This window comes from Cydia splendana, chromosome 16, assembly GCF_910591565.1.
Source record: "Cydia splendana chromosome 16, ilCydSple1.2, whole genome shotgun sequence".
NCBI classification, from domain to species: Eukaryota; Metazoa; Arthropoda; class Insecta; order Lepidoptera; family Tortricidae; genus Cydia; species Cydia splendana.
In genome coordinates this window covers 14745112-14773056 of record NC_085975.1, presented here as the reverse complement: position 1 = coordinate 14773056, position 27945 = coordinate 14745112, and the positions used below count along the sequence as shown (strand labels likewise).

General features: G+C 38.6%; 2 protein-coding genes and 1 non-coding gene across 12 annotated transcripts in view; 1 reads left to right on the top strand and 2 right to left on the bottom strand.

Annotated features, from left to right (window-relative positions):
• LOC134798418 (transient receptor potential cation channel trpm) overlaps positions 1 to 27945 on the top strand; it is a 407980-nt gene that overhangs the window by 277819 nt on the left and 102216 nt on the right. For all 10 annotated transcript variants that reach the window (XM_063770838.1, XM_063770837.1, XM_063770836.1 and 7 more), the window contains exons 3-7: positions 3704 to 3786; positions 13071 to 13227; positions 13910 to 14123; positions 16193 to 16352; positions 20258 to 20394. In XM_063770838.1, coding sequence (XP_063626908.1) covers positions 3704 to 3786; positions 13071 to 13227; positions 13910 to 14123; positions 16193 to 16352; positions 20258 to 20394 — 751 coding nt within the window. The remainder of the gene's footprint in view (positions 1 to 3703; positions 3787 to 13070; positions 13228 to 13909; positions 14124 to 16192; positions 16353 to 20257; positions 20395 to 27945) is intronic.
• On the bottom strand, positions 5674 to 5750 carry Trnag-acc (transfer RNA glycine (anticodon ACC)). The gene is given in 2 exon segments: positions 5674 to 5709; positions 5714 to 5750. It is a non-coding gene; the product is annotated as a tRNA-Gly (tRNA).
• On the bottom strand, positions 17214 to 27406 carry LOC134798441 (uncharacterized). Its single transcript, XM_063770882.1, has 3 exons — positions 26827 to 27406; positions 18166 to 18322; positions 17214 to 17405 (listed from the first exon to the last, which is right to left on the bottom strand). The coding sequence occupies exons 1-3, from the start codon at positions 27214 to 27216 to the stop codon at positions 17260 to 17262; spliced, it is 693 nt and encodes a 230-aa protein (XP_063626952.1). The 5' UTR covers positions 27217 to 27406; the 3' UTR covers positions 17214 to 17259.

The following is a 27945-nucleotide window of genomic DNA, read 5'->3' as shown; positions in this document are numbered from 1 at the left end:
GTAAAGCTGGATTAAAAAGTAAAACAAAATCATTAAAATGAAATATTTTTATATCAGTGACAAGGGTTGTCTCTTTACATTTTGAATTAACACATGTCATGTCATTCATCGGATTTACTTATTGTTTGGGTTGAAACATACAGATTTTTGCACTAATGTTTAACAAACTTTATCTCAAAAACGGTTAGAAATATTAACGTGATTAATAAGTGAAAAATAAAGTACGTAGCCTAAACAATTCCCCGTTTGAATAAAAGTCGCACATTCTGTTCCACCCGATATTATTTAAAAGAAGTTGTACACTGGCGTTCAAAAGAGCATGGAGATATTTCTACCGTCATATTAATGCATTACGGTCGACATCTATCGATGCACTTTTGAACGCCACTGTACATCCTAATGTCCCCTTTACGTGTTACTCTCTGAAACACTGTCTCGTGCATTATTTCACACTATAATGGCATTACTCTGCACATTTCCTGTACATAAATCTTCAGTACAATGCGATCAGGGTGCAGGGATTAGACCAGATGCACTCTCTGTGGGATGCACCTTGTAAATTGTTGAGGTTTCGCGGCCGGCAGATACCTGTAGGGTTGTCACTTGAGATCAACTTTAATCAAGGTGGCTATCCAATTGTAACTGTTTTAGTAAAAGTTTATAACAGGTCCAAGAAAATATGTGAAAGAAAACATCGGAACCGGACTAATTTCAATAAGGCCTAGTTTTCCGTCTGGCTTAGAACGGTACCTGGCAGTATTTTGGGCAAAAATGCGCCAATTCTCGGAATTTACGTGCCAAAGCTGACCTCTGGTTTCTTTAGAATGCAATCGGAAAAATGCTTAGCTGAAGACAGCAAATTAAAGAAAATATGTGTATTATTTTTTAAATTTGTTAGTCATTGATTTATTTTCTTATTTTTTCAGGCTAAATAAAGGAACAAATAAACTTTACTGACATTACAGATGTAGTGCATAATTGTTTTCCATCGATTTTCTTTCGGAAACGTTCGTATTTGTCAAGCTAGTTCAATTATGCGAGTTAATGTCAGTACTTTTTGTACCGAGACTGACTGTTCGTTAGGTTTCTGTGAAAATACGATGGAAAATAATTATATCCACTACATCTGTATGTACTTCCTATTTGATGAGATTATGGTCTGTTGTTGTTGGCCATAGTTTGTGATAAAAATGACTTAATTACAACTTTTATTTAAACGGTGCCATGCATAAATTCAAACAAGAATAAATGTGGACATATTTACTCAATAATATTAAACTATTGCTTGCTCTTTATTTAGTTTTTTTTTTGATAAAATATTAACGTTATTTGTGTGTCAACCCTACTTGATCTGTGTAAAATCTCTCAGTATCTGACATCAGCTGGTTCCCGAGTTACATAAGAGGCTAAGAGTTTTCTTTCGGATAATGTGATTACTGCACCGCTGCGAACTCTTTGGAATTACTGAAATGAACACATTATGTAGCCTATATGAGTAGGTATGTAAGTAAAAAACACCGGCAAAGTGCGAATCGGACACGCGCACGAAGGGTTCCGTACCATTACGCAAAAAACGGCAACAAAAAAACGCGTTTGTTGTATGGGGGCCCCACTTAAATATTTATTTTATTTTATTTTATTTTATTTGGGTTCCGTTTTTACCCTTTGGGTACGGAACCCTAATAACTAGCTACCTGTTAGTCGGGCTTGTTTACTAGCGAACATGGATGCAATATTTGAACTTTTGAACCCCCACAGGCCCACACTTATAAAAGTATGAAAGTTTAGTTTAGTAGGCAAGGTTTTCCCGAGGGTCTACACTGTCTACAGTATGGGTTTTTTTTTTCAAAACAGGAGTTTACAGATTATTAAAGGGTCTGGAGTTGCAGGCGTCGATAGGCGGTCTGTATGCTTGTTTGCCACCGACGTTGTATTAAAAAAAAACAATACATTATTTAAGTTTCAATTGGCGTTTTCTATCGACGATTGTCACCTTGGCTACCCCCTAGTAGGAATTAATATTGAAATTCACGATATCTTGAGCGCACTGCTGAACTAGTTATCCTAGCTCCAAATATCTAAAAATATGTTAGTTATTATTATTATCAAGGAAATATCCTAACTTGAATTCCATTCGCCTACTCCGTAAGCCCGAAAGCTGAGAAATAGCTCCCATGTGCGTGGGAGTAGCAATTTGCATACAAACTACTCCCTTGCTTTTAGGGCCTTCTTCGCCCACATGCGAATTGCTGGGTGTCTTATGTGTATACAGGGTGTCGTGGGCCAATAATAGAGGCTCACCCTTTTCTGAAAAGCTAAAAATAAATCGTGATTTTAAGCCACATTTTGCGCTTAATAGAGCAAAAAAATTTGCATAATCATTTTACATATGTATAAAACTTCTTCTCGCTCTATTTTCTTTGTATAAAACTTACACCTGAAGACTAGTACAGTCACCTGCAATAATATGCTACACAACGAAGGCCGTAAAAATATCTGACACGATCTTATTTGTAGAGCCACAAGAGCGTGTCACATATTTTTTCGGCCTTCGAATAGTAACATATTATTGCAGGTACATGACATAGATAAATGTAGGTACATATGTTATGTAAATGTTCATGCCAATTTTCATGTAATTTACGCATGTGGTTTTATGCATGATCAAATATTGTAGGTTAAAGTCAGGTCGTTCAGTGACAGGTCCAGGCGGTTTTGTATTTGGTTGGTTAACCAATAAATTTTATAACTACCCGAAAATATACAAATTATTTGTTTAGGTACTTTTATTTATATACCTAAAGATACAGAGTATAGCATTTGCAACGAAATTACGCAACTTTAGGCTATATTTTTCCCTAATTAATAGCTCAATATTAAAAAACCTCATAATACTTTACGACTCCCCGTATCCGCCTACAAAGGATCGAGCCATGAAACTGTATGGGTTGGAACGGGGCGGTATTCCGTACATTTTTATGACGATTTTAGAGCCTACCCCCGCCGTTCGTAATTATGTCATAAACACCTGAATATACAAAGTATTGAATTTGTTACGAATGAAGGCGAGAAATTTACGAGTGTGTGAGGGCTTAGGAAATTTATGTGTTAACTGCTTTATAAATTGTGCAGTGTGTATATTTATAACGAAAATAAATTCTAAGGGAATCCACTCACTTACACAGCGATTTTCCTCCTTAAACGTAGCGGCAGATTTATGTTTTGCGCAAGAATAGCGTTGAATGCTGAAGCGTTGGTTGGTTGGTTTGGTTGGTTGGTTGGTTGGTTGGTTGGTGGTGGTGGAACTTTTTTGGTGACGGAACCCTTTTGGAGAGCGAAATTTTTGACGCAGCCCCAACAAAAAATTTAGAAACATATAGAAGAGCTGGATTTTGGGTTTTTTATTATTATTGCCGCGGAGCCCCGAGGCTTTGCGGAGCCCTAGGGCACGGAGCACACTTTGAGAATGGCTGGCTAGCAGCAGTGCGAATTTCAAATCGAAGTCGCAGGTTCGAAATCTGTCCCGTAACGGCGTAAAACAACATTTCCTATGTAACAATCGCTTTTGAGTTAAGAAAAACAAAGTAAGGAAACGTTATACTAATCCGAAGAATAATGCTTTCAATGAAAAAGGTTTCATTTCGTCCCTTTTTGGCGCCTTTGTGCCTTATCAATAAGCTAAAATATATTTGTTTTGTTTCAGAAAACCACTCGCAGTTGGATAGAGAGCACGTTCCAAAAGCGCGAGTGTAAATACTTCGTGCCGAGCGCCAAGGACGAGCATGTGTAAGTCGACACCGTTTTTATACTACCTAATCTCAAGAGCAACAATGAAAATGGGTCTTTCTATGGGTGAATTCCGGGAAATTGACAAAGACCATAGTCGGCTTTCCATAGTAAATCGGCCCTTGCGTTAAACATACTCTGGTTTTTTTATGGCTACCTCTTCTAGTGAAGAATATTTATGCTGAGTATCAACATCCTAATTGTGACAGTTTTTGACTTATAAATTTTTAAAGTTTTTTAATCTACATATTTTTATTCGGTTTCGATTCACACGATTGGTTCCAAATTTTGAAATAATATTCTTTATAATGATTGGCGTCACCAAAAAAAGAACAATACTGGTTGTCTTAAAAAAAAAGAAAATGAAGATAAAATAAAAAAGTTCAATATTTTTTTGGCGATTGTGAAGTAGTGACACCCCTAGATTTTTTTCAGATCGTAGTATTTATTAAATTATGGTCTAAACAGTTTAAAGGGTGCACAGATTACCAGTTCGCCGGAAGATATCAGCCTGTCAGTTGTTCGGAACTGTCAACTTTTGCGTTTAACTGACGGGCTGATATCGTCCGGCGAACTGGTAATCTCTGGGCCCCTTAACTGTCACACAACAACCTCAGGCTTTCCTTATCCGCTCGCGGTGCAACAAGCACTCAAGCAGAGTTACCGAACCCCCTCTGTGAACCCTCCCAACAAACTTTAACAGAGATTGGACAGGGAACGAGATATTCTGCTTTTATGTAATTAAACTTCTTAGCGCCACTTGCACCATCCCTGTAACCCGGGGTTAACCGGTTAAACCGTTAACCCAGTGCCAAATTGTACTGGTAACCATGGCAACTCCAGGTTTAACCGGTTAACCCCGGGTTAGTGAATGGTGCAAGTGGCCCTTAAGCACTTTTTGTTCCGAGTAATTACCCTCGACTGCGTTTACAAAGTCGGAAGTGTATTTAGTTAGAGTCGTGATAGATAATCTCTACGAGTCTGCGTATACTCCTTTAGTAATGCGAACTTCTAATACACTTATTTCGTTATTTATAAACGCGTTACTGGCCTGAATTAGCTATGAATCGTTTGTCTTTATCTGTCATTTTGATTTATGAATGAATGAATGAAAACATTTATTTTCAGGCAACTATTGGCCCATAGATAAATACCTTAAAACTAGCATACATATTATTACAAAATATATCTTAAAACTAAAAATACAATTATGGCTGCGATGCAGTTCGCAACCCCGCAGTGTCAGGGAGCCGGCCGCGGAACCGCCGGAACTTGACACCCTTCGGCCAAAACTCCTCCTTGGTGAAGGTCGCTAGATGTTCAGTCGGAACGCTCAGCATAAAAGAATTAAAATTCACACTGTGTCGAGATTCCAACTTCACGACCCTCAGGACGAATCCGGACTTGGCTCGTACATACTTCACGATCTCCTCGACCTTCGTAAGGTAGTGTAATCGGGACACATACAGCAGCGTCATCGGTGTTGCAGGACGCAGCAAATGGTTAGGTCCAGTCGGTGCGGTACCGCACTGATTCGGACGAGCTGACTTCTTTCTCCTCTCCACCTTTTTGAAGCCATCTCTGTCGCATCCCTACTCTTTTAGAGTCAGCTGTGACCGATCCTTGTGAACAAGTTCACGAAGGCTCTGCACCCCTTTCTTCGGCCTCTTTCTTTTTTCGGCTTTCTTTCTTTCTTTAATTTATGTATTTGTAAGAAAGGGATGAAACATAATTTAACTAAATCAGGCCCGTAAAGTTTTATGAATAAGGGGGTTATATACTTTACGCGACCCCATTTTGCGCGGTTTCGCTTTAACGCGAATTTCAAATTTCGCACTAAAATGCCTCGCATTAAGCTTAGAATAAATTTAAAAGTGGAAAAATTACTGTCTTGGGTGAGACTTGAACTCACGGCCTCTGGATCGATAGGTACTCCAGCGCTCTGCCATCTGAGCCACCAAGACCTCATCCATAGCCAGCAAATCTTTCCACCATATTATAGGTCAAGGGGAGCTTAGCGACATCTACCGCAAGAGTGTTACACTTCTTAAACGGCTACCGGAGTTCCAAGTCATATTGGAAATTCACCAGTTACGATGTGCTACCCATACTAATTTAAATTTTTAACAAGCAGAAACGTCTGCGAACGATGCTATATTTTATACAGGTGACGTTTGGATGTCAACTGTGGCTACAGTACTAATGCAGCACCGTTTGTTGCCGTCGCTGTATCTGTCAATTCCCGTGATAAAATGACTGACGGAATGAACGTGGCAGAAATGCGGCGGCGAAGCGAACGTCACTCATTTTGTCAAGGAAATTGACAGATATTGGCGGAACAAGAACGACGCCGAAACAGAGAGCAGTTTTGCACTAAGTCCGATCCGAACCCGTGAAAATATGGTCCGTAGTAGCCGTAGAACTATTTCTATGGTAAGTTACGCACTAGATCCGATCTCCGTCATCCGATTTCTTTCCGTCATTCAACGTGTGTGGTGCGTAACTTACCATAGAAATAGTTCTACGGTTACTAGGGACCATATTTTCACGGGTTCGGATCGGATGTAGTGCGAAACCGCTCTAATACAGCTGCTGCATACTGAAATATTTAGAGTAAAAAACAAAAATTATCACGACGAACAGATGAATGATTAATTATAGGTAAGTTTCTGTCGTGTACAGATGTAGTAGGTACATAATTATTTTCCATTGTATTTTCACGGAAACGTACAAACCTGTCTTGCTATTTCAGTCAGTCTAGAATAGTCTAGATACAAAAAGTAAGTTGTACTGAGGCAGGCGTGGCTCACTCCGCGATTTCGTCGCTTTGCTACAGGTAGCTAAAAGTACGTCCGTTCGGCCCCAATTTTGGGGTTTGCCATAAGCCGCGCGTGGCGCTGTCGCCACCTAGCTGCCATATCTGTGTTGATCGTAACAGACGCGTTTTGTTAGAGAGTGAGTCTTCTGTACCTAGTACTATTATTTATTCTGTGACTGAGGTTGAATGAAGTAGCATGACACATACGACATTGTGACACTACACCTGTATTTGCGTATTTCGGTTTTGTATGGGGACAGCTTATTAAAATACTCTTTGGGGGACAGTGACGTGTTAATTCTGACAATATCACAGAATAAATAATAGTACTATCGTACAGAAAGGAAACTTCCTACAAAACCGAAGTTTGACAGCGGTTCAGGGTCGAATCATGCTATCCCTTTCTAATAAATGGCACTATCCCTTTCGGCTATTTAGGGTTGTCAAAATTCAAGTGATTATCTTATCTGTGGTCGTGCACGCAAAAGGAAGTCAAGTGGTGCCAACCCTAATAATTGCTCGGAGCAATGCTGAGCCGAGCGGAGCCGAGTTTGGCCGATCTCAGGAGTTTCGCACCCCTGACAATATCAAAGTCAAGTGTTGCTGTCACTTGTCACATAACATAGCTTAAGTAGATTCGAGTATATTTGTTAAAGTGTAATACAATTCAAAAGCCTTCTTATACAGCTGCAAGAATGTCTGCAGTTTATTGGCAGTTGTAGTGACATTCCAGCCTCTTGTTATGAAATACCGCAGCGTATTCATTACGTTGTCGGATGGATAGAATTGTCTGATAAAATAGATTTGTTTACAACATTTTATTTAATAGAGAAACTCAATAATGGCTCTGAATAATTTTCGCTTTTCAGACAACTAATCTTAATAACAGTTTTGAATGCTTCACGGTTAGTTTCACTAGACTTATATCGACCGGGATATGGACCATGATTACCTTTTGTATTGTTTTCGAGCTCCCGATATTTGTTTGTTACATTTGATTCAATATTCACGGTCGATATAAGTCTAACTAATCTGTCCTTCCGCAGATAGGTATTCTAGTTTATATTCTCACATTTAAATGTGTCTATTTGTGGTGGTAAAGGTTTGCAATGGGCAAAATTTTCGAGTGATGGTTTTCATTGACTCACTTCATTTTAAAGAAATGTTTGTAAATATTTGCATAAGTATGAGAGATATATTCGTACAAATAAACAGATTGTAAAACTCTTTCCATTGCTCCTGTCGAATAACCTTAGGTAAAAGCGTTCAGTTAACAGAACGATCTTTAACCTTGTTGCAACGAGATAAGGTCTTCCAATGGACAGAAAAAGTTGCTGTTAGTAGAAACTTTTATTTCAAAAACGTTACGAGTACGAGTAGAACATAGCCCATTCTCCTAACGACGAAAAAGCCCCTGTCTGGAAGTTTAACTAAAAATTCAGGAGCACCGGGTGCTGCTGAATTAAGTTTAACTGTCTTCGTCTCGTTGTACAACCAGCAACTCTCCTAACTGTACATCGGCGGACCTTATTACAAAAGGCATAAAGGTCCACCGATCTACAGTTAAAAGTGTGGTACAGCGAGTTTTGCTTGTATTTTTGTTTGGAAATTGCTGTGCATAGGAGTTTGTGTATACATTCACCGATGTTCGAAAAGTTCCGTGTTCGTTTTGTGAAAATTTGACGGTAAATTAAACAACACAATCACGAGTCTGAAATTTTGCAAAGATCTTTGCAAATTACTCTTGTTTAGCCCATTTGTTTTTTTCTTTTGCCACGTGACAGTGATACAATGTTGTGCCTTTGTTTATCTCGTTCTTTATAAGTAAAAAGATTTATTACCTTTTTAATTTATCACTTATCTTTGATTCTTGTTCATGACTCAATATTTTTTTACAGAAATACCTAATTTGTTTTAAAAATTCTGATTCTGAAAATAATAAATAATGAATACAATAGACGGCCCGATCCGAACTTTAAGATAGGTCAGTTAATAGACCTAGAAACGATATTAATTAGATATGTTAGTTTGATACTGACACATCTAATCCATAACGTTTCTAGATCTATTAATTGACGTATCTTAAAGTTCGAGTCGGGCAGAGATTCTTAAATCTCCCAGTAGGTACAAAAGAAGTTGCTTTTGACGCATAGTCTCATCCGCTAGTTTTAGTGTAGGCTGTCCATCAGTCTACCTACTTATCATTTACTTACAAAACAACCCATGTTAGTGTTTGACAGAACTTGAACAATTGCATACATTTTACCCTCATCACGAACAGGTGGCAACTATAATAATTTAATCCGCATAATACCTACCTATGTCCATTATCTAATGGATGCTACAATACGCGGATGATGTGCGGATTATTCGCACGGATGCCGAAATACCATAACACAGGCTTAATATGGTAAGCCATGATGCCAGGTCCGCCCTTGTGGATTAATCCTGTTATTTTCCTCTTCATTCATCCCCATTAGTTAGGAGATGGATTTCTAATGATAGTACTTAAGCTGTAGCTTTTTCGAGTTTTGTTGGTTGATTTGTTACAATTGGCCATCAGCACAGAAATCTTGAATAATACTTTTCTTTAAATTATGTGTATGGAAGACTACCTAAAATTAAGAAAACTCCCCTCCTGTCCTAAAATAGTAAAATAAAAAACTAAAGAAAACCATAAATGCCATGAATTTCATTTATCATTATGTAAAAGTGGGGTTATAGTGGAGGTCGCATTGTCCTCCAAGCCCTCTGGGGTGATGTTATCGCACAGAATTACCCTGCTAAGAGGTTTCGCGAACTCATCTCGAGAACAATGTCTTTGGATTAGCATCACCTACGGTATGGTTTTACCCCTTATTACGTTAACTTTACGGGCCTGATTTAGTTAAATTATGTTTTAGGTACTTATCCCTTTCTTCCAAATACATAAGTCAAAATGACAGATAAAGATAAACGATTCATAGCTAATTCAGGCCAGTAACGCCATTAATATATAACTATATTACTTACAATAGATCACTCCTTGGTCAACGTGGCACTCAAAGGCCCACAACAGCATCTTGTTGTAAATGGTTTTAATAGTGGGATAAGATTTGAATAAGGTCAGGGTAAGTGTGGCATAGGGGCAAGTGTGGCTGGCCTTCACACAGGATGATTGCACTTTTATCATCTATCCTATCATGCATCGCTCTTGCACTTGATAAAACCAAAAGTACCATGCCATTTACAATAATAGTAGGAATCAGATATATATATTATCATACTATGTAGTTTCTGTCCGCGACTTCCTCTGCGTGGAATGATGATGATGATTATAAAGACTATCCTTTGTTTTTCCCTGGGCCTCAAACTATCTCCATACAAAATTTAATGTACTTAAATCGATTCAGCAGTTTAAGCGTGAAGAAGCAACAGACAGACAGAGTTACGTACATTCGCATTCATAATATTATTTGAGTAGTAGTGATAATATACGAGTATTTGGTTAAGAGTCAATGTTTTCCAAGCCAGATAAAGTTAGTTCGTTGAAGGCAATATTACATGATTTTACAGTATTTCGTCTAAGTATATCAACTGAAAGGCAAAATCACTTAACTCAGAGACTGTCTAGACCCTAAATTGAAAGGCAAAACCACTTAACTCCGAGACTCATTTGGACTGTAAAGGTAACAATTACTCAAAGTAACCTTAGCGATTTGCCATCAGAGTTTCACCTAACATTCGCACTTCATTTCTAACCACTCAGAGAAACCACTTAAAAATTACTTTAAATTTACTGTATAAAAATGTCAATCTCGGTTTGTTTGAAACTTTAATCAGAAATGTCACTGACAGAATCATATTCATAAGTCATAACCAGACATAGAAGTTTTTGTGGCATAAACGAGTGTTTGAGAAAATGAAACATCGATAAATCTGTTATCGATAAGTCATAGATCAATATTTAAAATATGTAACTTCTACTTGCTGTAGGTACCTAAGTTACCGAGAAATTTCAATAAAGAAAGCGTATATTTAGTACTGAAAAATTAAAACGTAAACTGTAGTATACAGTGCTAAAATAATAGAAAACTACCGATACATCGAAAGAGAAGAAGATATCGAACATGTTGTGTTTTTCGCGGTAGCTATCTCCTTATAAAATGTAACAAATATCTAAGTAAAACGTTATGGTAACACCGATAACAGAGACATGGCGATATTTTATTTTGTAAATCACTTTATTTTGCCACAAAAGCTTCTATGTCTGGAAATTACTTTAAAGTTACTGTATAAAAATATCAATCTCGGTTTGTTTGAAACTTTAATCAGAAATGTCACAGACAGATTCATATTCATAACAAATCCAGATCAAGATCTGTTATTACAATCAGAATAAGCTCCCAGATCTCTCAGGTTCCCAGGTTCTCAGATCGCTGAGAAATTTCCGCCTGTAGGTATAGCTCCAGATTAGACGCTGAGTGCTTTGCAGTGAAGAGGATCCGTCTTCGCTTGAGTTGAGATAATAATTTGCAACTAAGCTATACGTAATTATGGAAGGCTGTATTTATAATACGATATTTTAATATAATCTGGATATTGACATTATAGAAAATACCATTAAGGTCGATACGGGTAAGTGTGGTGGCCGACTTTCAATCCGGAGGTCGCGGGTTCAAATCATGGCTCGTACCAATGAGTATTTTTGAACTTATGTACGAAATATCATTTGATAATGACCACTAGCTTTTCGGCGAAGGAATACATCGTGAGGAAACCTGCATACATCTGCGAAGAAATTCAAAGGTATGTGAAGTCCCCAATCCGCATTGGGGTAGTCTAGCGTGGGGACTATAGCCCAAGCCCTAGCTCTCGCGCACGACCTGGCCTGTGCCCAGCAGTGGGACGTGTATAGGCTGATTATATATACCCGTTATAACCCGTATTTTAACTCTATGTCCCTTTGTTTAACTTGTTTCTATTTTCTTATTATTACAAAAGGACCTTCAAACATTACCTTCGCAATTTTGTTTTTGCTCCTAACTCCTAAGTTCTCCTAAGGCACATCGCCTTGGACGTATTTACGATAATGATGATGATAATTATAAAATCTTGCATTCTGTTCATATATGGTTTGGTGAAATCGGTCATAAATATAATCTAAATTGGCCTAACCCATAAGTTATATTTTATTCCGCACACGAACTTCATTCCTGACCCGAAAATCGCGCGAAGTCTTTTTATCCCATTCAAACCCTACCCTTTTTGCCGAAGGCAATTAGAATAAAATTTGGACGGCTGCTTGTCTAACATACGTAAGGTCATATGTCTATACCAGAATCGTTGAGAGATACGACGTTTTTGGAGTAGGAATATATACCGTGTCTTCTCATGGCTTGACCGATCGCGGTCGATTCGAGTTCTCAAGCGCCAATGTAACGAGACCTAAAGATCTGTATAAACTCAGTAATTGGAGAGAATGCTTTTACTGGTTAGCCTCAGGTTTTGACTTATCCATGATAAGGTGTGCTCAGCACCCCAGGTCTTCCGTTACTCGTCAAAAAGTCGTATGTCAGTATGAGACTCTAAAAGAGAAGCGTCATTTTTAAAGTATTTGTGACTTTTCACGTCGTCGTCGTCCAAAAGGGACGTGAAAACTGGAATTTTCAAAGGATCCCTCGATTCATAATTTGTGGTTACAATCATTAATTAGGGCTGCTATAATTTTGCCGCATTATACTGAGTAAAAGTCATTTCCATTTCAGAACAAAGGAAAAATATTTCATTTTTTGTTTTTGTCTGCTGTTTGTATGCTTGCAGCATAATATTATTTGTGATTTATCGTACATCCGTACACACTTATATCATAGTAGTATCTTTATTATAAAACGTTTTTTTTCTTCATAGAGGTAAGTATGTATGTACATATGCCCCTGTACCACCAGTACCTGTCTAAAAACCAATGAAATAAAAGTTGGCTAGAATGCTAAAATACCCTGCTGTATGACTTCTCAAAATCAGAATTTAGTTTTGAGCGTTTTCTGAAGATAATGTTAGGGAGGAATGAGGATACTTGCTGTGGTGAGACAACTTAGACAAGGAAATGGCAGATGAATATAGTTTAGGTTAGTTTTCTGAGCTATAAAGTCAGATGTGTAGAAGACCTGCATATAATTTTTTTTGGGAAGATCGTCATAGGGAAAAAACTCTCGTATTTGTATACGTTCTTCGAGCTTCGCTCAGAGACAGTCTGAACGGCAGAGCTTCGCTCCTTCTGTTCTACCGATCTTTTATAGGCGGAGTATAATTATGTACAAACGGAAGAGTTAGAGACGACGAAAGAGCTTGTAGATGGTCTTACCTGAAAGACTCACTTCATCCTATACCACTATATATTGACCATATATTCTATTTAGGTTTTAGATTACAAAATTATTAGGTATATTAATTTCACTACCCGTCTAACTACTGATATCTTCTGCAGGTGCTGGTGCGGTCTCAGCAGGACAGCCCATGGCGCCAACATCCCAGTGGCGACGCCCGGCGAGGCGTGGATGCCGGCGCGGCATACTCAGCCGGCGCCAACGGACGCCTATGGGACTGTGGAGTTCCAGGGTGGACCGCATCCTACTAAAGCACAGGTACAGTGGAACAGTCCAGGGTGCTAATATCCCAGTGGGGACGCCCGGCGAGGCGTGGATGCCGGCGCGGCATACTCAGCCGGCGCCAACAGACGCCTATGGCACTGTGGAGTTCCAGGGTGGACCGCATATCCTACTAAAGCACAGGTAGGTGGACACTCTATGGCGCTAATTTACCTACATCTCTTTGGTGATGTTCAGGTAGCAGTAGCAGTAGGTAGGTACCTAATATCTCGCCAAGGATTGACAATAACCGATATAACAAAACAAGACAATGTTTTAAATAATATTGACCATGTCTGTCGAGTCGTGACTACTACTACTCAAACAAACCCACTTTGTCAATAGAAAAAGGCGCGAAATTCAAAATTTCTATGGGAGGACAACTCTTCGCGCCTACATTTTTAAAATTTGCCTCCTTTTTTTACTGACGGAAATGGGTGGCCAAACTATCCTCTAGCCGCCCAGAGGCCTATAAAAAGGTATCCCGTTCCATTCTAATTTGAATCTTTATTTTGACAAATCAAAATTGCATTTGTATTGGCAAGATATGATGTCTGGGCGGCTATAGAGGTTAAAAATATGTTGCCTAACGCCAGTCTAAAAAGCTAAAGATCGAATTTCAGAGCCAGGTCTGTTTGTGTAAAATTTCTCCCCCGCTAATCCATCAAACCCTCCACAGTACGTCCGCCTTGCCCACGACACGCGCTCCGAGCTGATAGTCCAACTGCTGACGCGAGAATGGGCCCTCGACCGGCCCAAGCTGCTCATCACCATCCAGGGCGGCAAGGCCAACTTCGACCTGCAGCCCAAGCTGAAGAAGGTGTTGAGGAAAGGCCTGCTGAAAGCCGCTAAGACCACGGGAGCTTGGATTTTTACGGGGGGCACTAATACTGGTGAGTGGGATTCATCTTCCTCGCGTTGTCCCGGCATTTTTGCCACGGTTCATGGAAGCCTGGGGTCCGCTTGGCAACTAATCCCAGGAATTGGCGTGGGCACTAGTTTTTACGACTGCCATCTGACCTCCCAACCCAGAGGGGAAACTAGGTCTTATTGGGAATGGAATAGTCTGGTTTTCTCACGATGTTTTCCTTCACCGAAAAGCGACTGCTATATTATCAAATGATATTTCGTACATAAGTTTCGAACTCATTGGTACTAGCCGGGGTTTAAACCCGCGACCTCCGTATTGCATGTCGCACGCTCTTACCACTATAGACCGACCGCTTAACTGAGAGCCTGCGCGGTACGGGGGCGACGGGGCGGGACGAGGGTGGCGGGGAAGATGCGGGCGCCGTACGCCTGCCGCCCGCACCTTCCCCGCCACCCTTAGTCGTCCCGCCCCGTCGCCCCCGTACCGCGCAGGCGAGGACTCAGTTAAGCGGTCGGACTATAGGCCACCAGCGCTTCTGAGTGGACTGGTGAGTGGGATTGGAGTCCTGTAAAGAGTGATAAGGAAGCTAATAGAATTAGACCAAGCTAAGTTGGCGGCGGATTGGATAGCACAGACTGTGAAAGTGTTATTTAAACGTCATAGTTTGATGTTTAAAATAACACTTGCACGGTCTGGGCTATCAAAACCACTGCCAAATTAGCAAAACTCTAATAACGTTTTATGTGAATTGTCTCGTCTCGTCCCAATAGGGGAATGCTCTCGGTACTGATCTTATAAGGCGAGAACCGGAAATCTCGGGATCTGGTACCTACTGTTTTTATTAAAAAATTGTTCCAAGAAGACACCCCATTTCGAATAGTTTGGACTTTAATTTAGAACTTCTGAGTCACCGGAATAGCAAATTTTAACAGTGGCACACGAAAGATTAAGTTATTTTTAAGTACAGCGAGCTGCAAAATTGTATACACAATTATGAATGGAATTTATTCAAAAGAGGCTATGCACTTTTGCACCTGAGTGTACACGGTGGAATTGCGTTGACTAAAGGTATTATCTGACTGTTAAAATTAAGTAAGGAACATCATCATAAAATATAATACCATATCTGCACAGTTTTCACACTTTACTTTCACTCAATGGAACTCAATGGAGTGGATATGGATATTTAATTTATTTAACTCTATACGTTTTGATTTGATCTCAATATATAGGCAACCAATAAAGTTTCATGTTCCAATATAAAAAAGCAACCGAGGAGCATGTTGCTAAATACTGATTCATAGTAATAGGATACCCATTCTATTTTGAACTGCGAATATTTTCACAAACAAATCGCACTGCAAAACTGCGCACTTTTATCCGAAACTGTCATAAAAGTGCAGGACGTGTTGGAAAATATAAAATACACAATTTTTTACCTTCTCGTTCCTAAAAATAATAGACGTATGGCCTTTAGTTTTAACCGTGCATTTAAAAGTAAAATCAGGTTATTTATTTATTTATTTAATAAATAAATAAATAACCTGATTTTACTTATATGCATATTACTTACCTACCTACTTGAGACTAAAATAAAATTACCTATGCACTTTAATAACATAATTTGAATAACATTTTGCAAGAGCTCCATTATTGTTTTGTCATTAATAAATTAGTGTACGAGTACGACTTTGCATAGGTTACTTACTTACCTAAGTATTTCACTTCTTCCTTCACCAAACTTCGGTATAAATGTAAGTCGACTAATAGTTCTCGTATGTCATGTAAGATTTGAAAAAAATACTGATATTTTCATTATTGAGTACTATGAGTACATTAGTTTTCCAGAATACTCTGTTTTACTAGTGAAGAGATTAAGCCCTGTAGTTTTGGGTGGTATTCACATTTAGCAGTAGAATCTAAGTGGTCGTAGAGGCATAAAATGATCTAAACACACCTAGAGCGTGTGAAGATCATATTCAACACCTCGTCCGCTTAATTACTTCTGCTGATGACCTAAATCCCGTATCCCTTAAGTGGCTTGGTCACTTATTCTTTAACAGAGTAATCATCATCATCTTTCGTCATCAGGTGTGACGCGACAAGTGGGTGACGCACTACAACTGGAACGCTCACAACGGGCCGGCAGGGTCGTCAGCATTGGCATAGCTCCGTGGGGCATCGTCGAAGGGGCAAATGATCTTATAGGCAGGGGCAGAGACGTGCCCTACCATGCTATGGCTTCACCAAGGTAAGCTTGGATTGTTACATTTAAAACTTCCGCGTTTTGCACACATACTCAATCGTAATTTGTCACTAGTGCGTCAGTTTTCAAAAATGAAAAGTTAAGGTTTTCAAAAAAGTTAATACAAAAAAAAAATATTAGTCTTGACTGACAAAATGTCCATCCAGATTCAATCAGATGCTTTGTGTAACGCGGTTGCGCCATTTTAAACGCTGGGATGAACATCAGGCGGTCTAGCATGAGTTGCGTTCTCGCGGGCGACTCCATACATCAAGCGCGACTTCAAGTGTGGACTCGGGCGCGAGAACGCAACTTCTGCTAGACCGCCAGGCCTAATATTTATATTATCTAATCGGATCGTTATCAGACATTAATATGTTTTATATTGCAAAATCTCTTATAAATATTAAGTATAAGGCATAATAAGCATAAGCAGTGGTGGCCGAGTGGATATGACGTCTGACTTTCAATCCGGAGGTCGCGGGTTCAAATCCTGGCTCGTACCAATGAGTTTTTCGAAACTTATGTACTTACGAAATATCATTTGATATTTACCACTAGCTTTTCGGTGAAGGAAAATATCGTGAGGAAACCTGCATACATCTGCGAAGAAATTCAAAGGCGTATGTGAAGTCCCCAATCCGCATTGGGCTAGCGTGGGGACTATAGCCCAGGCCCTCTCGCGCATGAGAGGAGGCCTGTGCCCAGCAGTGGGACGTATATAGGCTGAGATGATGATGATGATAAGGCATAATGATTCAAGAAAAAAGACAAAATTAATATCCTAAAATGTGTAATAGTCAATTATTTCTTCTTTAATTTCCTATATTTAAGGTTCATATTCAAATCACCCAACAATTAAACAATGCAAGTGCATGCAGTTGCAGTATTGAGGTATGTGTATCTAAGTGAGCTACTTGAAAGGATCGGGAGTACTTATGACTGTGGACGAACTAAGTCCGTGCATCTGTGCTTGGAAGAGGACGTCATTAATCAGCTTTTCGGCCAGTATCCTCATATTTGGTGGCAAGGTTCTTAGTTTCGCTGCTACGTTTATACCTGACGAAAGAAATGATGAAAAATTAGACTGTGTGCGAACTACGATGTCTCCTCATAATTTATTCTCGTTCATTTATTTCCAGTTGTGGCCTTTGTAACATATGAAATTTATAAGATAGATATCGATAAACTAAATATCGGAAGGAAGTCAAAAGCGTTGTCTCGTTCGTGCTAGAGAAATCTCTATCTACTAGTTATGAGTCTAAATTAGAAGAACTTTGTTCGATTACCAAGAGAGTGAGAGAAAAAATGTAAGCGGTTTCAGAAATTTTCGCTCAATGGGACCGCTATCTTTTTTGGCTAGTTCTAGATTAGAGCAATGTCAAAGTCAGACAACATTAACCTTAAATTTTACTTCGAAGTTTTTTGGGCCTACCCCGTCCGCATCTAAAATCTTGCGGCTTCCACTTAGTGGCTATACTAGCTCACCTATCCAGATATATGTAGCAGACGTGACTATTCCCACTTTAGCCTGACAGTCTTCTGGAGAGGCGGGTTTTCGTGTTTTGGAGCGCAGCTGAAACTCTATTCCAGGGGCCTACTGCGGACACCGAAGTTCGCAAATTAGGGGCATCTTTCTCTTTTACTCCCATTAAGGCGTAATTAGAGTGACAGAGAAAGATGCACACAATTTGCAAACTTCGGTTTTCGCGGTTATACCTCTGAAATACCACAAGACCGGGAGTTGTGGAGATTGAGAGGAAGAGACCTTTGCCTAGCAGTGGCTTACTATAATAGGTTTAGAAGAAAAAAGTATTACCTATCGCATCATATTCGTCGTCAACCTCAGTCCGCTTCTTCGTGTCCTCGTAGTACTGTCTAGAATCTTCTATCATGCTGGTCTCCACATTGTACTCTGCCGCATAATTGCCTGTCTGCTCGTAGCTCTCCTCCTCAGGCTGGTCTTCATCAGATTCCTTTGAACAAGGAAAACATTACTCCAAGTATCTAAGATTCTAATACAATTCTATAAAAAAAATACTAAAATTTAATTTAGAAACTGTAGCGTTTTTTTTTTGCGTTTATTTTCAGACAACAAGGTCCATAGTATTGTTAGTAGGTACTTAAAATAACAAATAAAAACTAAAATTAAAAATTTACTTAAAATTAAAATGAGGAAGAATGAAAAGAGTAATGAGGGTTATATTTAAATTCATCTAGAATTTATTTTACAGTTCACAGGCATTAAATTCAACGAAATAGTGGGACTTGTTTCTCAGCACTAAAATAAGGTTTTATATAGGCCCTTTGACCGCTTAAAATGACAAGTTTTCTGCAAGCGATTGTCATCTTGGCTAGTCTGGCGTTCACAGGGTTAAGAGAACTAAGTTCTAAGGTACAATTTCAATCCAACTGCTCTACTACTGATAACAAGGACTGTGCAGAAGCAATGTGCTTTCTTTTGCACTAGTTCCCGTTCCCGCCATACAATTCCTATTCCTAGTTTGACGTGCAGTTCAACTAATCGAATGGGTAATCTGTTAATCGAATCTGGCGTGAGCACGTTTTCTAATTTTGAGCAAATCCGTTCGAATACGGACAATTTGGTCGTGCTAGCGTGGTTCTGTTTCGTTTTAACTTCAACGGCCCGATTCGAATTTTAAGATACGTCAGCTAATAGATCTAGAAACGATATGGATTAGATGTCAGTGTCAAATGTGACGTTTCAAACAAAAACATCACTTTTGACACTGACAACTATTAATTGACGTATCGAAGTTCGAATCGTGCAGCAACTGTTAGTACTTACGTACTCGAGTCAATGATTTGTAGAAATCTATAGCAAAAAGAATAGATAGTATAGAGGGGTCCTGTCATTGTAAATTTACTGCCATCTATCGACACACGACTAAAACTCAAAATGAAAACGTATAAAGTTATCAAAAAATGTATATATATGGATAAATGATTTTATTATTTTTATATCAGTTTGATTCATGTTCATTCACTGATATCTATGTGTTAAAATTGTTAAATATGAAACGGTGTCGTCACGCCATCTAGCCGAGGATAGGCTAAAGGTGTGTGCGCCATCTATTCGAGAATGACTTTTACTTGAATTCCGAGGCACGTTTTTTCCTTAGACTTTATTCGTCTTATACGAAGTTACATATGTCTTTGTCTATAGTAATATTTGTAAGTTACAAACTTTACAAACGACTACTGGACAAGAATAGCCCAAGATAGGAAAAAGTGGAGAGAAATGGAGGAGGCCTATACTCGTCGAGAGGTCTTTAATAATAATAAAAGTTGAAAAGTAAAAAAATAATAACAATCAAATTTTATATCAACAATAATTGTATAATTGTAAAATGTATAATTTAAATTTAATTGAATTGTATTGTATATATTATAATGTATTATTAAAGAAATAAAAGGCTTAAATAAATAAATAAATAGTAATATTATAAATTCGAAAGTCTGTCTTTCTGTCTGTTACTTTTTCACGCTTCAACCGCTGAACCAATTTAGTTGAAATTTGGTATATAAATAGTTAAGAGTTTTTAAGAGGAAAGTATAGCACGTGATGGTCTATAAGAAAGATAAATATTTTCCATTCTCCATGATTTTTAGCACCTATGTTATTGACACAATGGAAATCTAGGTTTATAGGATTTCGTTTTTTCAAAATTTGCAATACTTACAAAAAAAAATCTTGAATAAAAAGCGAAACCTATAAATCTGGAATATATTATGCTGAAGCGATCGACATCAAAATCAAAGTGATATTTTAAGATTTGGTTACTGGAAAACGTTTTCTCCCGAAATGGAAATTGTATGAAAAAAGGGCATTTTGTCGGTAGCTATACTTCCCTCTTAACAAGTTAATAAATACTGAATTATTTTGTCAGATCGAAGCTCGCGGTGCTGAACAACCGGCATGCGTACTTCCTATTGGTGGATAACGGCTCTGTGGGGCGCTACGGCGCGGAGATCGTGCTCCGGCGCAAGCTGGAGAAATACATCGCGGCACAGAAACTACATCCTTGTGAGTACCAATTAACCCTTTAACCATTTGACATTCCTTTCTAGTCATTCGATTTCGAACCGTTTTTGTTTTAAGAATAAAGTAGGTATGTTGCCCCACCCCCTTACCTGACCCTTATTCATAAAACTTTACGGTCTTGATTTAGTTAAATTATGTTTAAACTCCTTTCTTACAAATACATAAGTCAAAATGACAGATAAGGACAAACGATTATTAGCTAATTGAGGTTTGTAGCGCATTTATGAATAAATACGGGATGAATAGGGGGTAAAAGGTTACTGTGGTCAATGCGTAGACAATTTTTGGTTGGGAAGACCGTCATAACAAAAAATAAGTGTTTCGCTTCTTCAGCTCTAACGACCTTCTGTCAGTGGAGTAAAAAAGAGCTTGTATGCTGTCTTACCTGATACATGGTATAATAATATACTCCGCCTGGTACTCCATTCCCGTCTTTTCTAGGTCACCTAACTGACACGGGCCTACGTCATCATGCGACAGCGCTATATGATAATATGCGATAGCGCTATATATAGCGGCCATGTTGTTGTGACGTAGGCCCGTGTCACTCTGGGAATGGAAGACCATGTTTTATTAGACTATGACCTGATAGACGGTCTTCCTTACATTGGACTTAACTGCTCCACCCAATATACTAAATAAGGCAAAGAAGCATCTGAATCCAGGCTTTCCAGATCGAAATCTCAGATTCTGATATTAAAATTACGTGTTAAAGAAATTTGGGATTCGAATTGACACAATAAATTAAACAGATTGTAAATAAACAATCATATTAAATACAATGCGACATCCCTTGTTTGAGAAGTACCATTACCATGGTCTAAAAACTGAATTGGATTCTTTACATCTTTGTGATCCTGGCTGTATTCCTTAGCAACCTGTGATCTAGATCTTTCTGAGAAAGACTTGAACAAAAGAGCTTTTAAAGGTAAAATGCCTGCTACTTTTCAACTCCCAAAAAGGAGGCTGTTCTTAATTCGACTGCCTCATATATCACGGCCAGATAAAAGGATTTTCGTAAGTAAATTGGAATTCACAATGAGCACTCTTTGGCGTGGAATCTCGGCAATGCGCAAGAATCATGGGTAAATAAATCAGTTTGTCCTTTACGTAAATTAAAAGCATTCATAAGATGCGCATACGAAGATATTGGGCTCGAGTAGGTACATGGTGTTTTGGCGTTTTTCATTATTTTTATACTCAGTAAAACCTATATAAATTACGAAAATGACTTATTAATACATTACAAACCGTTTCATAAAAATAGCTATAATTCGATTAGTTAAGTCATTATTTATTTACTTAATTTTATATATTTTTAAATCCTAGGAAATAACTTTCAACTCATAGACATAAAATGAAGACTATAGACCTGATTCGAACTCTAACTTATGAATCGGATATGTGAGTGTCAAAAGTGACTTGATTGTTTGAAGAACTTTTTATTAAACTTCAGTGTTTTAACTTAGTTTTGTTGAGTTATGTCAAGAATATTACCTAATATGATACTCGTATTAAATAAAAATTTAACATGTAATAAAATTTATAACAACACGAATAAAGTACCTGTCTTCATTACACAGACCAAAAAGAATAGATGCAAAGTCGTAAAAGCGAGATAGGATGAATGTGTTCACAATTAGTACGGGCCTTTGTTTTTTGTGCTCTCGGGAGAAAAATGCAGGTTTTTGTTACAGAGGGAAATTGCGTTTCATTTTCATAGGACATAAAAAAACAGACTACGTTTTAAACGACTTGATTAACATGTTGCAAGAGGGAAGTAAATGCTTAAATAAAAAATATTAGGTATAAATCGTCGTTTTGAAAACTGTTGCTTTATATACTTACTACAGTCCGTTTAGTGAGGTGATTTCAAGATTAGTTTAATTACCTAAGTAAATTTTGTGTAAGAAAATTTGGATAAGGGTAGTTGATTTAAGCTAATAGTAACTCTAAAACAGCAAAAAAGGGAGTTACCAGGAAAGGAACACATAAAATCGATAGTATTGGCTTTGTATTGTTACCTAAATCTGTATATAATGTTTTTGTAGACTATGTAGCTGTTGGTATAACTAAAAAAAAAAAACTTCGTTAAAGCTGCCAGTAAAAGAATTTTCTGTTCCACCACAGAGTGCAAAAATGCGTTATTTAAAGTACTTACATAAATTTTCATACGGCGGTTAAAGGTAAAATTTAATAAGGCATTTAACTTGCGTTTTTGCGGTTTATATTAAGCCTTGAAAATACAATTTGTCAGCAAAGTAGAGGGTATAGCAAAATAAAACCGAAGTCTCTACAAAACTTCTTCACGAAGAATTTCACCGTTTTCAATTTAGTATAAAACTTACGAGCGCTAGAACCACTCAAGAAAGCAAATTGATCTGAATCTTTCACGTAGAATTTTCGCTTGCAAATCTAAAAGCAGATGTTCTAGCTAACGTATTGGCTTGGAACTAGCTACTTCATATATGCTACTGGTAAACGTATCAGTAGTCAGGTATATAAGGTGTTACTTTATTAGTTGCTGATATTTTAACAGATGATAGTACAGTCGCCATTAGATATATCGGAGCGGCCAAGGTGCTCATAAATATCGGAACACGCCTCTATTGTCAGGGCGTTAGAGCGCGTGTTCAGATATTGTGAACACCTTGGCCGCTCCGATATATCTGATGGCGACTGTACGTACTCGGTTCCTGGAGTATATTTAAGTATGAAACATAGCTTTTACGATGTTTTTTTGGAGAAAACTGAAAGACAAATTTGCTACGTAAAAACACCCTGTTAATGTGATTATTAAATGTGAACTCATTGAACAGATTCTAGTATAAGTACATATCTCTTTTACCTAACACCTAATAGTTGAGTGTGCTCAGAGCATAAAAAGGTCAACCACGGTGTTGCATGAACAAGAGATTTCCTTTGGCAGGATTGGTCCTTAGGACCCAAGGATGGATTTAAGAAGTGGAGCCACCCAGATTTTTGATGCAGGTGGAGGCTGGGGGGGTTTTAAGCGTCGGCGACGTCTGATGTTAATAATTGTTTAAGTTTAGGTTCTATCTCAAGTTTTCAAATAAATCAAAGATGTAGACATAGATTTCATCTAAATTGGTTCAGCCGTTATTGATTCCCCATACAATCTTACACCTTCCTTTTCACTTTTAAGACATTTTTTTTTAATAAAAACTATCCTATGTGCTTCCCCGGGACTCAAAATATCTTTATACCAAATTTTTTCTAAATCAGTTCAGCGGTTATTGAATCCCCATACAAATTTCCACCTCCCTTGTCACACCCTTAAAGGATGATTTTTGAGATTTAAAGTAGGCTATGTTATTCCCTGAAACTCGAACTATCTCTGTACCAAATTTTAACTAAATGGGTTTAGCGGTTTAAGCGTGAAGAGGAATAAAAAAAAAGTATTTTTTTCATATTTTATGTGTTTATACTTCGGAATGGTGTCATTATGATATCAGAAATGATATAGATATCAAGATCAAGTTGAGAGCCCCCCCCCCCCCCCCTCTAAAAATTTACATCAAAAATCTCGGTGGCTCCGCTTCTTAAATCCATCCTTGGGTCCTAAGGACCAATCCTGCCAGGAAATCTCTTGTTCACGCAACGCCGTGTTTTAGGCCCAGCACCATCCGCTATAACGTGAAGTGGCCAGACAGTTTTCTCCAAAAAAATATCGTAAAAGCTATAATGTTTCATACTTAAATATACTCCAGGAACCGAGTACCTACTATCATCTGTTAAAATATCGGCAACTAATAAAGTAACACCTTATATTAGCAGCGGCTACTTAATTAATCCCGTTTTGAAAGATAATTAAACAATTCTGTTTTATCGTCGACACGTGAGTGTATTACAAAAAACAAGATATTAGGGTGACTCACGTTAGACCGGGCCGTGTCCGGGCCGGAGCTTCCGGCGCTTACTTTTCTATGAACTGACAGGCGATCACGTGAAGCTTTCCATAGAAAACGATGCGCCGGAAGCCCCGGCCCGGACACGGCCCGGTATAACGTGAGTCATCCATTAAGTACCTACGTTTTGATTTTTCTTTGTATTTCTTTCTATGACAGGTATTTGGCTTCTCACTTAACTAGTTACTAGTCTCCATTGTTTTTCTAAAACATCATTTGCCAAGTGCAGATGATCCCGAGTATCCCGACACCACAGACAGGTGACACGCCTACCGCCAAATACCATCCCACGCCAATAATTCATTACATACGCCTGGGTCTTTCATCACACTTCCAAAGTACCTAGCTATCAACAAACCTAGTCACTCATTACGGTGTATTTGGGTAATTCCGACTAGGTAGGTACTTCAAACGTCGGCTAATTCCGTAAATCGCCCATAAATTCAATTTTATTTAGAGTCCATTTTTAGGGTTCCGTACTTACCCAAAGGGTAAAAATGGGACCCTAAGACTCCACTGGCCGTCTGTCTGTCACCAGGCTGTATCTCATGAACCGTGATATAATCCAGTGAAATTGTAGAATGTTGTAACGTGGCTCTTCTGCGTCAAATCCGGTAATTCTGATTTTTGCAGACTTATTTATGATGTTGGCCCAATTAATAATCCAAGTTTGTGACCTTGAGCGCCGAACGCATCTTTGTCAAAAATCGAAAAACCTGCGAAAATTTCGGTTTTTATTTAGTTTTGGGCGATTCTAACCCTAAAGGACTAGTTTCTGATAATACCTTCCTTAGACGTTTTTAAAGAAGACTAAATTTGCTACAACATGAGATTAGAATTGTCTCTGTATATTGAATAGTTTCCGAGATAAAGGCTTTCAAAATTTAGATTTTTTTGAAATTGAACTCGTAAGCTAAGTGAGTGCAGTGAGTATGCACTTTTGACTCAGGCGATGCCGCTTGGCACGATTGTTCCTAAGGTCAAACAAAGCTGATTTGGGCCAGTAGCTATGAGATCGTACCGTGCATACCCCCCAAAAAGGGAGGGGAAAGGTCGGATCCCCAGGTCTAATCTTTGCTATATTTCTTCCTACTCTTAGGAGCTAGGGCACGTTATATATCATTTTCATATAATTTAGGGATGAAAACATTATATTCATACTTTTAAAACGCCAAGTTAAGTGTTTTTTTAAAGATTTTTAACTTTTGACTTTGGCCATAATTACATTTCTATGGAAATCGTCACTCAATCCGCTTCATATTTTTCCAAAAAAATTTATGAATGCCTGCTTTGAAGTGATACTTTATAGAATAAGGAAGCCCTAAATTATATGAAAATCATATATAACTTGCCCTAGTTGCTAAGCAGGAAGAAATATAGCTTAGATTGGACCTGGGGATCCGACCCTTTCCCCTCCCTTTTTGGGGGGTAGGCACGGTACGATATCGTGGCTATCACGCCAAATTGGCTTTGTTTGACCTTAGGAACAATCGTGTGAATCGTGCCAAGCGGCATCGTCTGAGTCAAAAGTGCATACTCACTGCACTCACTTAGCTTACGAGCTCAATTTCAAAAAATCTAAATTTTGAAAGCCTTTATCTCGCAAACTATTCAATCTACAGAGACAGTTCTAATCTCGTATTGTAGCAAATTTAGTCTTCTTTAAAAACGGCTAAGGAAAGTACTACCAAAAACTAGTCCTTTAGGGTTAGAATCGCCCAAAACTAATAAACAAACACCGAAATTTACGCAGGTTTTTAGGGTTCCGTACCCAAAGGGTAAAACGGGACCCTATTACTAAGACTTCGCTGTCCGTCCGTCCGTCCGTCCGTCCGTCCGTCCGTCCGTCTGTCACCAGGCTGTATCTCACGAACCGTGATAGCTAGACAGTTGAAATTTTCACAGATGATGTATTTCTGTTGCCGCTATAACAACAAATACTAAAAACAGAATAAAATAAAGATTTAAATGGGGCTCCCATACAACAAACGTGATTTTTGACCAAAGTTAAGCAACGTCGGGAGTGGTCAGTACTTGGATGGGTGACCGTTTTTTTTTTTTGCTTTTTTTTTGTTTTTTTTTGTATGGTACGGAACCCTTCGTGCGCGAGTCCGACTCGCACTTGCCCGATTTTTCGATTTTTGACAAAGTTGCGTTCGGCGCTCGAGGTCACCAACTTGGATTATTCATTGGACCAACATCATAAATAAGTCTGCAAAAAATCAGAACTACCGGATTTGACGCAAACGCTAAATGTATAATTTTATTGTATTAATAGCTAGAGATAGTTGAAATTTTCACAGATGATGTATTTCTGTTGCCGCTGTAACAAAAAATACTAAAAACAGAATAGAATAAATACTTAAGTGGGGCTCCCATACAACAAACGTGATTTTTTGCCGTTTTTTGCGTAATGATACGGAACCTTTCGTGCGCGAGTCCGACTCGCACTTGGCCGGTTTTTAGAACTTTTCGGGTACGTTACCTCATTGTGACCCGTCGACGCCGCCGGCGAGCTCGGCTTCGTTTTATAATTGCTCCCGTCCTCTCCGAACACGAACGTAAACATATCATAATACCACAAATGCGGCACGTAAATCTGCTCCGAGCTTGTTGCCTTGGCACGACTGTCTTGAACTTTTTTAAATTCCCGCCGTACGCACGCGCGCAAACTCTCAATCTTCCTCAAAATATGCACTTTAGTAGCGGCCGGGTCGTATTCCTGAACCAATTCTGTTAATTTTGTGATGGCTTCATTCCTTTTTCGTTTCAATTTGTACGCTTGACACGTTTTATCCCATAAACAAGGCTGGTCTTTGTATAAATTTATGAATCTTGTTAGTAGTTTGCGAGGGAACACAACATTGTCGGCCATTTTGGTTTCGCGCGCTTTTTGTGCGAAGAGCACGTTCGAGAACTTGCGCGGCGTGCGGGGCACTGGCGGGCGAGCGTGTTGGGTGCGTCCCTCTCGGCCACCCCTCACCCCCGATGTGGTCTGTGCGCCAGCTTGCTCGCGCTCGCTCCAACAACCGTCTGGCTGTGTGTATTTCGCTTATCGAACGCATGTTTGGCCAACATCAGCGTGTTATCAACCAGGCGAAAATGGACTCTGTATCCTTGTGATAAGAAATACTGGTAGGTATTCATAACGTGGCAGGCACTTGCGATGCGAAGGACGGGTTTGAAATTGTGTGATGAATGAATAATGCCATTTGCGCATTCTTGCAATTAAAATTATATTTACAAACAATTTGAAATTATAAGTAATTAATACTGAATCCTATGTGGTGGTGTGTGGGTAGGTATAATTAATAAAGTCATTTGTATAAGCACAGAAAATGTGGGACTATCACTGAGATAAACACACAGGAGTTTAACGTTTATAATTTTATTTATTTAATCCTCTCAACTCTCATCTCGTAAACTCTACTACGATGTTTATGTGAACTCCCAAAGACACAAAACTTTTTACTGCCAATCTAAACTAAAACCCTTAACCGTAAAGATAAAACAACCCTAAAGGCGTTTTATAGCGTGTTAGTAAATTTGATAATCTGAAGTAGCCGTCAATTTTAGCGAGTCTATTTAGAGATGGGACACATGG

What these genes read in the sequence shown, in the direction of transcription:
- LOC134798441 (XM_063770882.1), bottom strand. Translation starts at nt 27,216, where the DNA reads ATGGCCGACAATGTTGTGTTCCCTCGCAAACTACTAACAAGATTCATA. An exon ending in CGTCGACGGGTCACAATGAG is followed by an intron (nt 18,323 to 26,826) that starts GTAACGTACCCG and finishes CCTTGTTCAAAG; the next exon opens with GAATCTGATGAAGACCAGCC. An exon ending in CGACGAATATGATGCGATAG is followed by an intron (nt 17,406 to 18,165) that starts GTAATACTTTTT and finishes TTCTTTCGTCAG; the next exon opens with GTATAAACGTAGCAGCGAAA.